This window comes from Annulohypoxylon maeteangense, assembly GCF_022496945.1.
Source record: "Annulohypoxylon maeteangense strain CBS 123835 unplaced genomic scaffold GGS22scaffold_9, whole genome shotgun sequence".
Classification (NCBI taxonomy): Eukaryota; Fungi; Ascomycota; class Sordariomycetes; order Xylariales; family Hypoxylaceae; genus Annulohypoxylon; species Annulohypoxylon maeteangense.
In genome coordinates this window covers 843,646-857,716 of record NW_025953256.1, presented here as the reverse complement: position 1 = coordinate 857,716, position 14,071 = coordinate 843,646, and the positions used below count along the sequence as shown (strand labels likewise).

The following is a 14,071-nucleotide window of genomic DNA, read 5'->3' as shown; positions in this document are numbered from 1 at the left end:
TTTCAGCCCCGATCCTGGCTTTAGACTTAGTCAGCATCAAGGACTAAGCCTACCTCCAGCTGCAACATGTTTCTCAGAACTCGAGTCTATGCTGGGAAGTTTTCTTAAATAGTTGATACTTGGTAGCATATTATAACGAGTATGTGGGAGCGAACATCATGAAAATAATGGTGGGTTTCCAATGTCTCGGGAAGTGCTGCTAACGGCTAACTGCGTTTCTTTTACCGAAAACTTGAAACGGTAATCTAAAGAGAAGCCTACGACTGCCATATTCGATCGAAGGGATATTTATATCGTAAGACAGAGCGGGTAATACCGTCACACAAAAAGTTATATCGGTCCAAGATCTAGAGTTCGGTGATCATTATCCCTTTACAAAACGGAGAATAAAGATGGATTTCTTCATCCTTACTTGATGCGATCTGCTTACCTAATTCGTGAGTTCAAAAACAAGATCTAATCTTCGAGCGGGAAGCCTACAAACAAATGCAACGCCAGACGGAGCTTCCAAGAGCAATGACTCCAAGCTTCCATTAGAAAAATTGATATTCCACGTAATCAATATTAAGAAGATCAGCACGTTCCGTCGCTGTATAAATCAATTGGCTTTCACGTGTCAGAATGGAGTCAGAAAAAGCTGCCCATGTGCTAATCTTACTATTTACACTGTTATTAAAATTATCCCCTCTTTTACACAACAGGCATTTTATACCAATAATGACAGGTACAATAGGTATAAATTGCCAATATAAGCAGAGCAAAGGTTACCTACTTGCACAGTCTTTTCTGACTCCGTTCTGGGTGTCTGGGTGTCTTGGGAAACTCGGTCGCTGCTCCCTAACGGTCGTAGCCGTTGCTGTGTTACTTGCCCTATTTGGCAGGTGATACACAGGCCTAGCTTGTGAGCTAGCGGTCGCGCGTCCATCCACTAGCCACAGCGCCGAAGACCCAGTGCCAAGGCGACTTTAATCCTGAATCTGGGGTTGTGAGACAACCGGTTTTTGTAGTGTTTGCTCAATTGACGTTGTTTAGCTATCGCATGAACTCCTTGTTAATAAAGGATGAAACGAGCCTCAGAATAATATTGGTAGGATCTTTAGTAGAAATGGTATGTATGTGTGTATTCGGTGACGGCGACGGGAACGCCTTGGCTCCTTCTGGCCTGCGCTGACCTGCCCTACTGGGCGGATTGAGCTGCTGATGGGGGATCCTCGCGGGTGGCCTCATCACCTGCAGGAAATCTCCAGCGTACCGTAGATCCCCACGTGCCTCACTAGATGGCTGTAAATTGTGGCTGATCGAACGAAGATCCCGGCGCTAGAAGGCTCGGCTTTCCTTCTGGGACCAGCTCTGCAATTTTTAGTGGTCAACAGCGCTGTTATATGCACTATAAGCAGGGATTCCCATTGGCCCTTCCCCTGAATCGGCCTCCCAGGGGCGTCAGGGGCACGCTGTAATTCCAGCGGTAGTCCCATGCGCAATGCAACTCGATCTGATAGACCCCAAATAAGCAGGATATTTAAATGAATCGACAGCCCACCTGATGTAGCTCCCCCAGCCGTCGTCTCATCGATCTGTGATCATCGTCGAGCCTCATCGCCAAAATGCGTGCCCAACTCCTTATCTCCGCACTGCCCGTTCTGGGAGCACAGGGTCTGCGCATCCTTCAATCGAACGATGACGGCTGGGCCGAGAACTACATCCGCACGTTGAACGATGCGCTCAACGCCGCTGGTCACGACGTCGTTCTTTCCGCCCCGGCCGAGAATAAGTCCGGTTCTGGTAAGTCAATCCCCGACCTTATCATATAGCCACCCAAGCTAATACAACCACAGGCTCAACCGACATTGAACCTTCCCCGCGCAGCAGCGCTTGCGAGTACAACAGCTGCCCCGCGAACAGCGGCCCCATCGGCACCAACGCCACCAACACGCGCCTGAACTGGGTGAACTCCTTCCCGGTAACCTCCGCGCGCTACGGCATCGACACCATCGCACCTCCCCTGTGGAACGGCGCAGCCCCCGAACTCGTCGTCTCGGGTCCCAATGTCGGCGGCAATTTATGGCTTCAAGTCCCGTTTTCCGGCACCGTCGGCGTCGCCGTCTTCGCCAGCAAAGAGCGCGGGATCCCCGCCCTCGCCTTCTCCGGCGCTGACGACACCCGCACCGCCTGGGACGCGAGCCCCGTTCCCGCCAGCAGCACCGTGTACGCACAGCTCGCGACCCAGCTCACCCAGGCCGTCATCAAGTCCGGCACTCCGTATCTTCCTGAAAACACCTTCCTCAACGTCAATTTCCCTAGCGTCTCGGGTGCCTGCACTGATCCTGCTAAGTTCAAGTGGGTGCTTAGCCGTATCAACCCGGGTATTTTCTCCGACAAGGATGTTGAGACTTGTGGGACTAATAGACTGCCTACTGAGACGAGTGTGATTGATGCGGGGAATTGCCAGATCTCGGTTAGTGTGGGGGATTCGAATGATAAGACGACGGCGCCGGCGGATAAGCAGGCTGTTGTGTTGAAGAAGCTGGGGAGCTTGTTGACTTGTATTCAATCGTAGGCCCTTGGAGGCTTGAAGGGGGGGGTTGGGGAGGAACTTCGAGTGTATATTTTAGGATCTAAAATTCTGTAGGATGGGTAATAGTTAGTTGTGTACGATGATGATCAGGCTGGATAGCACTGGTGCGATACTTAGCTGTGAAGTTCTTGTTGGGAGACTTGCACCCTGATTTGCGAACGATGTCGCGGTGTATGCGAAATCTGATAGCCTGGACATGGTTTAGAACGCGAGGGTTCTTGCAGGTCGCGTCGCTGTACGGCCTGGGGGAAGGTAATCATCGTTCGGTTCCTGGAAGCACATAGGCATACGATTAATTGCACATATCTTGCCCAAAGCCTTCGACCGTGAACTATGGGGTGCCAGTATATCTCTAGAGGTATAGGATTTCTTTCTTTCGGAAGGGGGATCATGTCTTTGGCTCTAATGGGTGTACGACGATTCGTATGCATAATCTTGGAGAAGTACTGGGGGATCGGCGGAGGATTCGATGATTGAATGAGGACCTATAGCCAGTATTTGGTACTAGTATTGAATGTAGACCTCAGATGATCAACAAGGAGAAAAGACATCTAGAATGTACTCGTCTATAAGCTCGTGTGTATGGTCATAGATATATAGGCTGGATGTGTCTCTCGGAGGGGATATATGGCTGCAAGAAGCTTCGTTAGCAGAGGTCATATTGGAGAGGATCTAATAGATGGGAATGATATGGTCATAAGTACCAAATTGCGTCCTTGTGTCGATTATCCTCTAGTTATCTTGTAAACATCTCCATTGCGCTCCAAAGGCGTCACGTACCAGCGCTATAGCTACTCGATTCCATGTGTAATGCTTCGATCTGAATTCCCCTGCCCTTTTAGCCACGAAACGCGATCTTGGGCAAGATGTCTACCAATCTAGAAAAATGGCCCGTCTCGTCCATTCTTTCCATCCCAGCCAAGGCCTCGATCGCATCCAGGAATAGTGGTATCGCGTGTGATAAGGACCCGTACGCGGGGAGATGATAGCACGCGACTTTCCGATTGTAGTTTATCCTGGAGGCGAGAAAGCTTAGGGATCTTGTTTCTTGCTTGCTCTGAGGTCGGCTTAGGCGATTATTCTTGATAAGAACAGGATTTCGAATATTACTATTGACTTGTGTCGGTACTGGGCTCCTCGTAGGAATTATTACCGGATGTGAAGTCAGTACTGTAACGGGTACGTTCGGGAAGGAAGAAGATTGGCATTCTGCATATTTTGCTCAAAGTGTTGTTACATACCGTATGGTTCTGCGACCTTGATAAGAGTAGCAAAGTTATCATAGATTAGACACCTACCATAAAAGTGTAGATACCAAGCGGTCGCACCGACCATATTCTACTAGGTAGCTCGAGTCGGGAATTAATGCTAGAGGAGAATGATTTTACGGATAACGCGAGCGGACTGAATCAACGGCTGCTCTGTAGGAGCCGAATAGAAAGATAGAAGCCTAGATCATGGGCATAGATAGATGACTTGCAGAAAATCCGTAAAACGGTTCAACCTATGGAATATCGCGATAGCTTCAACACCAGGTATAGAATCACTAGCGAAAACGCGCCTCTACAGCGAGCACATGGGCATGGATACTTCATAGAAAAAAACAATGGCGGTGGCAATATGATGCTACGGCATACCTTAGGTCTTACTACTACATGAGGTTGATGGAAGACGCGAATCAGCCTTCATTATGGCAGTTCAGTCACATACATTATACAAGTCACATCATATAAAGCATTCATCATATGGGGAACTGACAGTTTCCATTACTGAAGAGGTAAGTCACTTTTTGGTTACAGTCTTGATGACTAGTAACAAGCACCTATACTCCATCCCCTTATAAACAACCCATGCCTTGCCCTGCCTATCCTAGGCGAATAAAAAGAAAACAAAGAACCACCCACGGTTAGGAACAGTGACGCCTATGCGCCTTCGTAGTGACGGTTATGCCGGGAAAATGACAACACTACCATGCTCCTCAACCAATGCAAGCCTAGTGACCAGACTTGCGGAAACCCTTGAAGATACCCTTGAAGAAGGACTTGATCGACTTCTTGTGGGTATGACCATGACCAGTGCCGAGAGTACCATTGTGGTTGCCGAGAGCGGCAGCGCGAGCCTGGATGATGGCGATAATAGGGCCAAGAGCTGACTCAAGAACCTGAGGGAGCATCTCGTCAAGAGCCTGCTGGATCATCTGAGGCAACATGTTGACAATAGTCTGGAGAAGACTAAGCTGGGTGTTAAGAGAAACGACATTGCCGTTAGTCGAGTTGAGAAGGGTACCCATCGCGTTGATATTGTTGCCTAGAGAATGAACGTGGCCGTCGATAGCGTTGACGTGCTGGCCGATGGCGTTCAAGTGCATGATCTGACCATCGACACGGTTGATCTGGCCATCCATCTGCTCGACGCGTTCACCCAAGTTCTGACTGAGAGCGTGGTCGATCATTCCAAAGACGTCCTCGAGAACAGCTTCGACGTTAGCACCGTCGATATTGTGAGTGTGATGCTCAGACATCTGGTTGATGGCAGCTCGAATGCCCTTGAGCATCTGGATCATGTTCTGACCAGCCTTGTTCGCAGCCTCATCGTTACTGTCCTTCTTGATCGCATGGATGACTGCATGCTGGACGATGCCGTAGATTCGGGACTCAGTGTCCACACCGTTCATCAAGTTGTTCACAAGCGTCTTGACGCGTTCCTGCTCGGTCACTTCGGCCATGGTCTTATCACGGGCACGAATCTCCTGAGCGATACGCACATTGAGCTTAGACACCTCTGGCATCTTGTGCCAGTCCTCACGAGCGGAACTTCCACGAGCCTGGTTCAACTCCTTGAGACGACCGTAGTCGTCGATGATTGCCTGGATGTTGAAACCAGGGGTCTTGGTGCGAGGGAAGATTCCTCGCTCGCGAGCCTCGGAAAGCTCAATGCCCATCACCTCGATATCTTGGGCAGTCACAGCAACGCGAACACCATCATCCATCACCAGCGTGGCAGTGCTGGTCAGGCGGCTGGCGATGGCTAAAGGGAAAAGAAGTTAGCATTTTTTTCGTCGAGTAATGGGTTTATCAAATGCTAGGATGTTACTTACCCTCTTCCATGGAATCATGGAACACACCATCGGACATTCCGATTGCCGAATCGGGAGCCTCGGCAGGAAAAAAAACTCGACCCTCGACAGCGGGGTGCCTAATGATTAATGTTAATTGATGTCTTGACAAATGATAGAAGGAATATTAGATTAGAAAAAAAAAGGGAAAACTTACGCTTCTTGCGAAGCCTGGTCCACACGGGCACCCTTGGTGGGTGTCTTCATTGCCATCATCATGGCGTCGTTCGTCCTAGATAAATATGTTAGTGTATGCTGGTTGAAGTTAATTGATGAAAATAGGAAAGAATAATACTTGGCAATGATGGATCAAAATGGGGTGGTAGTACAGTGATGGTTTATATAAAAAGTAGTCGGAAGTTATGAGATGGTGTGATAGCGGAATTAAGAAATTTAATTGGGGTGGATGATGTTTGATGTGAGTGGATAAAAGTAGGGCGAATAAAAAAAGGAAGTGTGGAATGGTTGTGGAAAATAAAAGTAGAGTATGGGTGAAGAGTGATGGATAGTGGTGGTGGATAAGTAGTAGTGTGGAATGTGGAAAATGTAAAGTGGAAAAGTTGAGAAAAATTGTTGTAAGGTTGATGGTGATGGGAAATTTTTAAAATGGTTTGGGGAAGTATGTTATATTGTGGATGAGAAAAAGATTTAGTGTAGTGATTTGGTAGGTGATGGGTGGTGAGTGAAGTGGTAGGTGACGAGTGGTAGGTGGAGTGGCAGGTGACGAGCGACAGGTGCAGGTGAAGGTGAAGTTGAAGGTGAAGTTGAAGATGAAGTTGAAGGTGGAGGTGAAGGTGGAAGTAAAAGTAAATGGGAATTATGAAATATCTACTACCAATGCGTCGCGTCGAAAAAAACAAGGAAACGTATCTGAAAATAAATGCAGGATAGGTGTATGATACTTACGGAAGAGAGAGAGGTGGAGGTATGGAGGTGGTGGAGGTAATTGTGGTTGGTATACGAACTTGAAATTGGTTGGCGGTTGTGGTTGTGGTTGCGGTTGTGAAGATTTTGGGATTGTGGTGGAAGAGAAGTTTAGAAAAGAAGGTTGAGAGAGGAAAGAAAAAAATAAATGAGGTCTGAGGAAAGGAAAAGTGTTATGTAGAAAAGATTGTGGGCGGTGGGCGGTGTTGGTATTCTGCCCAGTGTGTGGTGGATGCGGTGAGAAATTTAGTAGGGAAGGTGACGAAATTTATTGGACTTACTTCACAGATCTCTCGCGTATAGCGCGTTAAGGAGATCGATTACGGGAGGGGGTCAACGGGATGGTAAGCCGTTTATAGAGGATTTGGTGATAGTTAAGTTGATTTGTGTGTGAGGTGGTCGGTAATCAGAATTGTTGATGTTCTGGTGATGGGTTTGGTATTTGTAAGTGGAAGACTTTTTAGTAGTCTGGACCACTAAGTAATCGTTACCTTTAGTGCTTGGGTAGCTGTGAGAGAAAGGAAGGGAGGATTAGGCGGAGAGTCGAAGGTTTATATAGATTTTGGTGCGGCAGAATATTTGGCGGTAGGTGACGAGCAATTCCACAAACGCACTTAGACCGCCCAGTTAATTCAGTTAATTAGGTACAGTATGCCCCCTAAAGCTTCTGAAAATTTTGATTGCTACCCAGTAGAAAGAATGGTAAAGGTCTGATCTGTTAGTAGCGTACTGTAGATACTGCCTGATTTCATTTTATGCCGCCTACCCTTACGAGTCCTGCCCAGTATGGCTTTTTACTTAGGGATAGTACGGTATGTAGAGTCTGATCTTGGAGCTGGAAGATAATGATCGGATTTGACGTGTAATGGCATCCATCCAGGCGCGTCTTGATCTACATCGCATTCTTATTGTAATTAGTTTGATGATTAGAATACACTGGGTTCTCGGGGAAGAATCACTGGTTCGAATGGAATCGAAATCAACACTGTCTAATAGTACGGTGCCTTAAAAATTGAATGCTCAACCACACTTGATTTTTTTTTCTCGTGCGAGGATGAATTATGGCGGCCTTCTTTTCCTGGCTTTGGTTTAAAGTGTCGTCCCATGTAGGCCGCTTTTGCCCATCTTCAGATGCTATAATCGTATATATTGACGTGTAACTGTCCTCCACGTGAATGGCTTACTGTAGCGCCGATAATTCTAGCTTGCCCACCCAGTAGCAATTGAAGAATCTTGCTGTAACAGTTCCAGTTAATTAGTAGGATAATTCTCAAGGGAACACTAAATAAACAGATATTTACACATGTTGAGACGCATCTGATCTCGGCCTGGTCATTTATCGGGTTTATAAGATACCTAGCACGTAGGCAAGTACTCGACTGTGTGAAAAGGGGATGTGTAACTGAAAGACATGCGGCTCAATGAATGGACGTCGGAATTAGCGTGGATTCCGTCCGCAAGGTTTGCAGATCATACCCTAACTGCGCTTAATTTGAGCGCCACACGGCTTGCAGGACCCCACATCCCGTTCTAGATCGATCTCTTGGCACCACCATCTGGGAAGATCTAGGAAGATATGGCTCGTCAATCGCAGAGTAATTCATCTTAAATTGGAATAAATGCTACCTAGTGCATAAACAAACATGTAATTTATCTAGAATTCGGTAGCAACTGTGCGTACTAGGTAGAAACTACGTTACCGCCCCGCATTGGATTAAGCTCTGTATGGTGGCGGGGTAGTCGCATGTGCAAGTGTTGAGGGAAAAAAGACAGTATCCGTACAGTAAACGGTTAATTAACGGCCGTAAAAGCATCGCGACATGAGATGAAAGTGCGATTCTGATGCAATGACCAATCGAATGCCAATAATTCTCTCCCGTGACCAGCTAAATAGAACACAGTCCACTTTATGAAAAGTTAATGTCTTTGCATTAGCCATACTGCCTTCGCTGTATTTGTTTTCACCCAGTGCCCAGTAGAGCTTTTGAAAATCCGCTCACTAAATCGGATGTCGGCTTATATCATCGGCAAATGTTTCAAGATTGACATTTGTTGGATTATTCAGGGAAAATGCCGTATCTAAGCACTAAGCTAAGCGGTCGGAGAGATTTCTACGGATTTGGATGGAGAGGGCCTGAAGCTATTCAGAATTGCACCAAAGCTATGTAACCGTTAATTACGTAGAAGAGATACGGAAAATGAATTTGAAAATCAAAACGGTAAGACTGGTAAAGCCAGTAGTAGAATGTTGACGCGGTGCTACGATGCTAATCATCGTCGTTGCTATTAATTTTGGAATAAAGGCTGTGATATTGGTAATATATATTAGAATACCTAGATGGACAGGCGTTAACTCAGACATCGTATTCTTGAATAAGGTAGATTTAAGTCCGGCCGATCAGATCAAGATCGTCCCATCCCGATGAATCACTGGTTTCTGAGGTCATATTAGAATTGGCGACGATTATCTCGTGGAATCAGAGAGGCAGCATTTCATCTTGTATATCACGTAGAATGTATGTAGTCGCAAAGCGGATGTCCACCAGCCCCAAATCAGAATCGGCATGAATGGGTCGAGGGCATTGTGGAAAATATTTCACAGCTTTCTGATAGAAAAATAGAGAAATCATTTTCACGCCGCTGATCGCGATCATACGTCATTCTGGAGAATCCTAGTGCTTGGATTTTATTCCAACGACCGTGCTCACCTCTTACCGGAACGGCCGAACGGATCACTCGGCTACCCCTCGAGAAACACGCATGTTATACGAGAATAAGGGAATAGAAAGCCATCGCTGATAAGGTAAATGGCCTCTACACGTAAAATGGGCTCCCAGGATAATCATACAGATGATTTAAGGGCAGCAGCCATGGGGATTTGGAAACAGGCGGAAAAATAATACGATCAGGAGGTTAAGAATGGGATCGTATTCTTCTATGCCAGCCCTAAACACCACGATAACGACCTTCGTAATTCCTAGAATACGACTCGTAGGTACATTATATAGAAACCGGATAATCTAGTATGCCAGCGCTGACACCTGAATGATGGCCGAACGGCATGATCGCAAGGTACGCTATGTAGAACCACTATCAGATTGAATCAAATCCAGCTTGAGTACAGATCAATCCAGTCTGAAGGTAGTGTCCTCTATGGAAGGATTATGGGGATTCAAATTATCACCAAGTAATCCCATAGAAGCGACACCGAAACGGATGTCGCAAATCGCAGGCACGACATGTCACGAATACCATGCTATCGGTATTAAAAAAATCTAGAAAGCAGTCAACTAGATCCATGTTCTACTCTATTTTCAACAGCTACTTTATTTGAATCGGCATTTCTCTGCGATATTATCACGGTAAAGTAGAAAGCAATAGATTGTCCTAATGAGAGCTAATTATAGCTAAATCCACGTCCTATGTTCGTGCCAAGCAAATCGAAAACCATTGTGGTTCAGCAAATGTCCTCCCCATGAAATCCTTCGTAATATCGTAGAAGGCAACAGCAAATCCTCCCAGCGCGTATTCCCGGTCTTGATATGTACCCTTATTTTTACCACCTGTTTACAGAAAATTAGCTAATGCGAAGGCGCGAGAGGAGTCTTGAGGTTACATACCACGAGATAAGAGAGATTGCGGTTATCGTATGATTCCCTGAAAAGCTAGAGGATATGTGCTTGCTAATGATAGCTATGTGTCTCGTGGTGTGGGTAAATCCATGTGTTGGGTGAGAATCCATAAGGGAGAGGATTAGGCGACATCGTCGCCGGAGTCGTTGGAGTGGGAAACTGTTGAGGGAAAGCGGTGTTAGCAGGGTAATCAAATGAATGGATCCCCGGAATCATCGGAGCAGGCGAATGTGAGTGCGAGTGCGAGTGCAAATGCGAATGCGAATGGTGGTGACCACCGCCGTAGACGAGGCCACTACTATCATCACGCTTCTCCGTCGCGCAAATGACTAAGACGTCATCGTCATCCTCGTCATTTTGTGCGTTGGTGGAAGGCGATGCATTTGTTTGACCCGTAGGTGCTATCCCGTTGACGGATGTAACACCGGGTGCAATGGTACTCGCGCTGCTGCTATTCTCCTGCTCCGCTTTCACGGCGATTGGATCTTCGGTCTTGACTTCACCTTTAATCTCCTTCTTGATGGGCTCATCGACATCTCCGGCATCCTCGTCAACTGCGGCAAGCTTGCGCTTCTTGCTGGGTGTGGCGCGAGTCTTCACGCCCTCCTTGGAGTCCTTGGATTCCTTCTTAACACTGCTGGGGGAGCTGATTCCATGGGCCTTCATGAGACGTTCATATCTCTTAGCTCTAAAAGAAAAAAATGTAGTTAGCGTCACGAATATTTTTACGTTGGGTAGTGGCTGTGTCGCGGTTCCATATATGAGGCGATGTAGGGCGATCAAGATCCCGACTCGACAACGTTCTACCTTTGCTTGTGTAGCGGACTGATTCTTGAATTATATGCTCTTACAGATAGGATATGTTTTGTGGGAAATAATATGGGAATAGAATGGGAGAAAAACACTTACGCGGCACCCTTCGTGATGATGGAAAGTTCCTTGGCGACCTCGTTAAAGTCGACCTAATAATATTAGCAAAATATCGCGAAGGACATGATTTTAAACGTAGGTCTTACCTTTCCAGCAGTCGAGTGCTTGATGCAGGCGATGAGGAACTTGAACTGGGAATCGGTGTCTAAGGGAGCCATCTTGATTGAGGTAGATGATGGATCGATTGAGTAGAGATAGTTGGATAGAATGAAGAAGGATGTGGTAAATGGGAGAATGGAGTGAATAAGTTGATGTAAGAGAGATGAAGTTCTGAAGATGGAGTTCTGAAGATGGAGTTCTGAAGATGGAGTTCTGAAGATGGAGTTCTGAAGATGGAGTTCTGAAGATGGACAGGTAGACTGAAGGAAAGATGTTTAAATGGTAGTGTGTTACAGGTATGTAGAAGGCAGCCTGGTCTATCGAAGCGAAGTCGGGTGTTATCCCGGACACCTCGTAGGGCGAGAGCAACTGCAGTTGCTGTTTTGTCCAACGGTACCCGCCTCCCGATCGTGATCGACTACGAAACTAAGGCAGGTTGTTTCCTGAAGCACATCGAAGTCCAGGGGTCTGGCCAGGAAGTAACCGGGGTCGTGGAAGTGGGGGTCGGTTCGGTCAGTTCTTCGACCTTGCAGATGGCTTACGATTTGTAGCTTGTAACTATTTTTTGCTTTCTAGTATGTCGTAAATGTGGACACACAGAGGGATTGAACGGACAGTTGATGTCAGGGAGTAGCAGCTAAAATATGATGATTCTTTTACCCTACTATAGCCAACTGTCATGAGCTTGCCTTTGAATGTCGTGAATAATCTTAGACGCGACTTTCAAGGGTAACTACAAAGATAGGAGAGGACAAATTATAATCTTTTATTAATGATAATATAACATATTAAAGACCAGAACATCATCTTCTATGATAGCCTTTGTTTACATCACAGAACTTCCTCCTATGTGAGTGGTATCATTGGCGTGCATATACTGGTGGCCAATAGGAGAGGAGCCTGGTAGCATCTTAGACCAGGGTAAGATGCCCACAGGAGAGATAGTCGTAATTACGACGAGAGAACCGGGGTAGTTCCGAGTCTTGGCCCTGTAGTTGCTACTATGGCCTCTATGTTATCTATCAAGTCACTGTTCTGCGGGTTTCCAGGCCGAGGATCTTAGGAGAGGCATGCTTAGATGTCATCTACCAGACCTATGTGAAAACGAGTCTACCTAGACAAAGATATGAGAAGGGTAAATGCAGCTGGGGAGGGGAGGCATACGTCACCCCCTTTTAAAATGAAAATATTGAAGAAGACAATCTCTGTCTATGAGAATAGCAATAACCAACTGGCAAGTGTCTTCCTGTCCAATGGGCGAGTACAACTCTCAATGTCCGTTTGCACCTTACCCTTAAATTCATCAGCTCCTACAATCACAACAAGAATATCATAGTGTCACAGTCAGGAAGTAGCAGTTGGTAAGGCAGTGTATAGTAATAAGTACTACCTAGTCTCGGAAATCAACGCAGAACGGAATAAAATGATTGTCCCGAGGAAAATGCCAACCCAGATAGGAGAAATCTATCCATAAATATGTTAAAGCCCTAAGTCCCAAGGCTCAGATGATGGGTCAGCAGTCAGTATCCTCCAACGCCCACGTTTTGTAGTCCATCAAAGGGTCTACTATTTCTCGTCACCAGAAACAGTCTCCTTCTTAACGAAGCCATTCTGATCATCATCGCGGCCTCCCTTGATGACCTTCTTCTCTCCATCCAGGGCGCCCTTGAAAATGGACTTCTTCTCGTCGTCATCACTCCAGTCGAGGCCCGCGCCTTGCTTCTTGGCGCGACCCTTTCGAGCAGCCTTGGGCTTCTTGACCTTGTGGGGATTGGCCTTCAGAGGAGATGGGGTGGCGCCGCCCGCATGTTTGCCAACAGCGTACTTGCGACGAATCTGTCCAAAACGGGTCTTGAAATAATTAGCTATAGGCCATACGTGTAGAAGTAATGGACTTGACAGACCTTGGCAATAGTGACGTCCTTGAATCCCATCTCCTTGGCGAAATCGTCCCAATCCATGTCAAGAGTCTTGGGAAGATATTTGAACAGAGTGGTGAAGAACTTCTGCTCCGCAGCACTGGTGTTCATGTTATCGATCTTGGCTGCCATCTTTGCGAATTTGGCGTCTTTGCCTAGAAACGGATAACAGTTGCGAATGCGATTGCTATGGTGGATAGAATGATTAGTCGCTAAGAATATTTTTGATGGGGGTGGCAATGTGAAATCGAGAAGTGTAGTATAGGAGAATGTACCTATATAATTCGCGACGATGAAATGGCGGTGGTGGTATGAAGAGGATGACAAGTGACTGGAAAGATACTTACATCAGGGTCTGGTGGGCAGTGTCGATATCTATGAAGCCGGTAGGCAAATATGTTGTTTATTTGTCACAGACCGAAGGGAATGTTGATCCTAGACTCGTGGTGGAAGGAAGTAGATGAGACTATGCTACCTTAGATGAAAATAGATAATCTCGAGATTTGTATGGGATTGATGATGTGTAGAAGTCAAGAATTTCTCTGTTCATATGGCAAGCGTAAATATGGAGGAGTCGGGATCGAGACTTGGTCGTGTTATAGAATAAGGGAAAGAATGATCAGATGTCCGGTTCAAAATATGACAATGACTTTGAATCCACAGGTGGGGATGCTGTAAGTTCCTAGCCCAAGTTTATGCAGTTGCCATACCAACTATTGTGTAGCTCTCGCAGAATGCAAGTCGGTTGTTGCTTGGTGGTAGCAACTATACAGCTGTTGCCGTACAGACACAGGGGGTATTATCAACAATGGGGATAACACGGGATAGTCGATAGCAACCATAAGATCTAAACACATTCAGTAAACAAAAGTCATGT

General features: G+C 46.4%; 4 protein-coding genes across 4 annotated transcripts; 1 reads left to right on the top strand and 3 right to left on the bottom strand.

Annotated features, from left to right (window-relative positions):
* Positions 1–1,482: 1,482 nt before the first annotated feature.
* On the top strand, positions 1,483–2,891 carry GGS22DRAFT_164293 (sure-like protein). Its single transcript, XM_047961509.1, has 2 exons — positions 1,483–1,782; positions 1,836–2,891. Exons 1-2 carry the CDS (start codon positions 1,605–1,607, stop codon positions 2,555–2,557), a joined length of 900 nt encoding a protein of 299 aa, XP_047818594.1. The 5' UTR covers positions 1,483–1,604; the 3' UTR covers positions 2,558–2,891.
* Positions 2,892–4,319: 1,428 nt separating this feature from the next.
* Positions 4,320–5,883, bottom strand: GGS22DRAFT_164292 (uncharacterized protein). The gene is made up of 3 exons (XM_047961508.1): positions 5,848–5,883; positions 5,673–5,770; positions 4,320–5,602 (listed from the first exon to the last, which is right to left on the bottom strand). Exons 2-3 carry the CDS (start codon positions 5,707–5,709, stop codon positions 4,569–4,571), a joined length of 1,071 nt encoding a protein of 356 aa, XP_047818593.1. The 5' UTR covers positions 5,710–5,770; positions 5,848–5,883; the 3' UTR covers positions 4,320–4,568.
* A 4,414-nt stretch (positions 5,884–10,297) lies between these two features.
* GGS22DRAFT_188968 (uncharacterized protein) lies at positions 10,298–11,334 on the bottom strand (the record flags this gene model as incomplete). Its single annotated transcript, XM_047964786.1, has 3 exons — positions 10,298–10,934; positions 11,156–11,208; positions 11,263–11,334. 3 exons carry the CDS (start codon positions 11,332–11,334, stop codon positions 10,298–10,300), a joined length of 762 nt encoding a protein of 253 aa, XP_047818592.1.
* A 1,507-nt stretch (positions 11,335–12,841) lies between these two features.
* GGS22DRAFT_188967 (uncharacterized protein) lies at positions 12,842–13,326 on the bottom strand (the record flags this gene model as incomplete). Its single annotated transcript, XM_047964785.1, has 2 exons — positions 12,842–13,126; positions 13,180–13,326. The coding sequence occupies 2 exons, from the start codon at positions 13,324–13,326 to the stop codon at positions 12,842–12,844; spliced, it is 432 nt and encodes a 143-aa protein (XP_047818591.1).
* Positions 13,327–14,071: the final 745 nt, after the last annotated feature.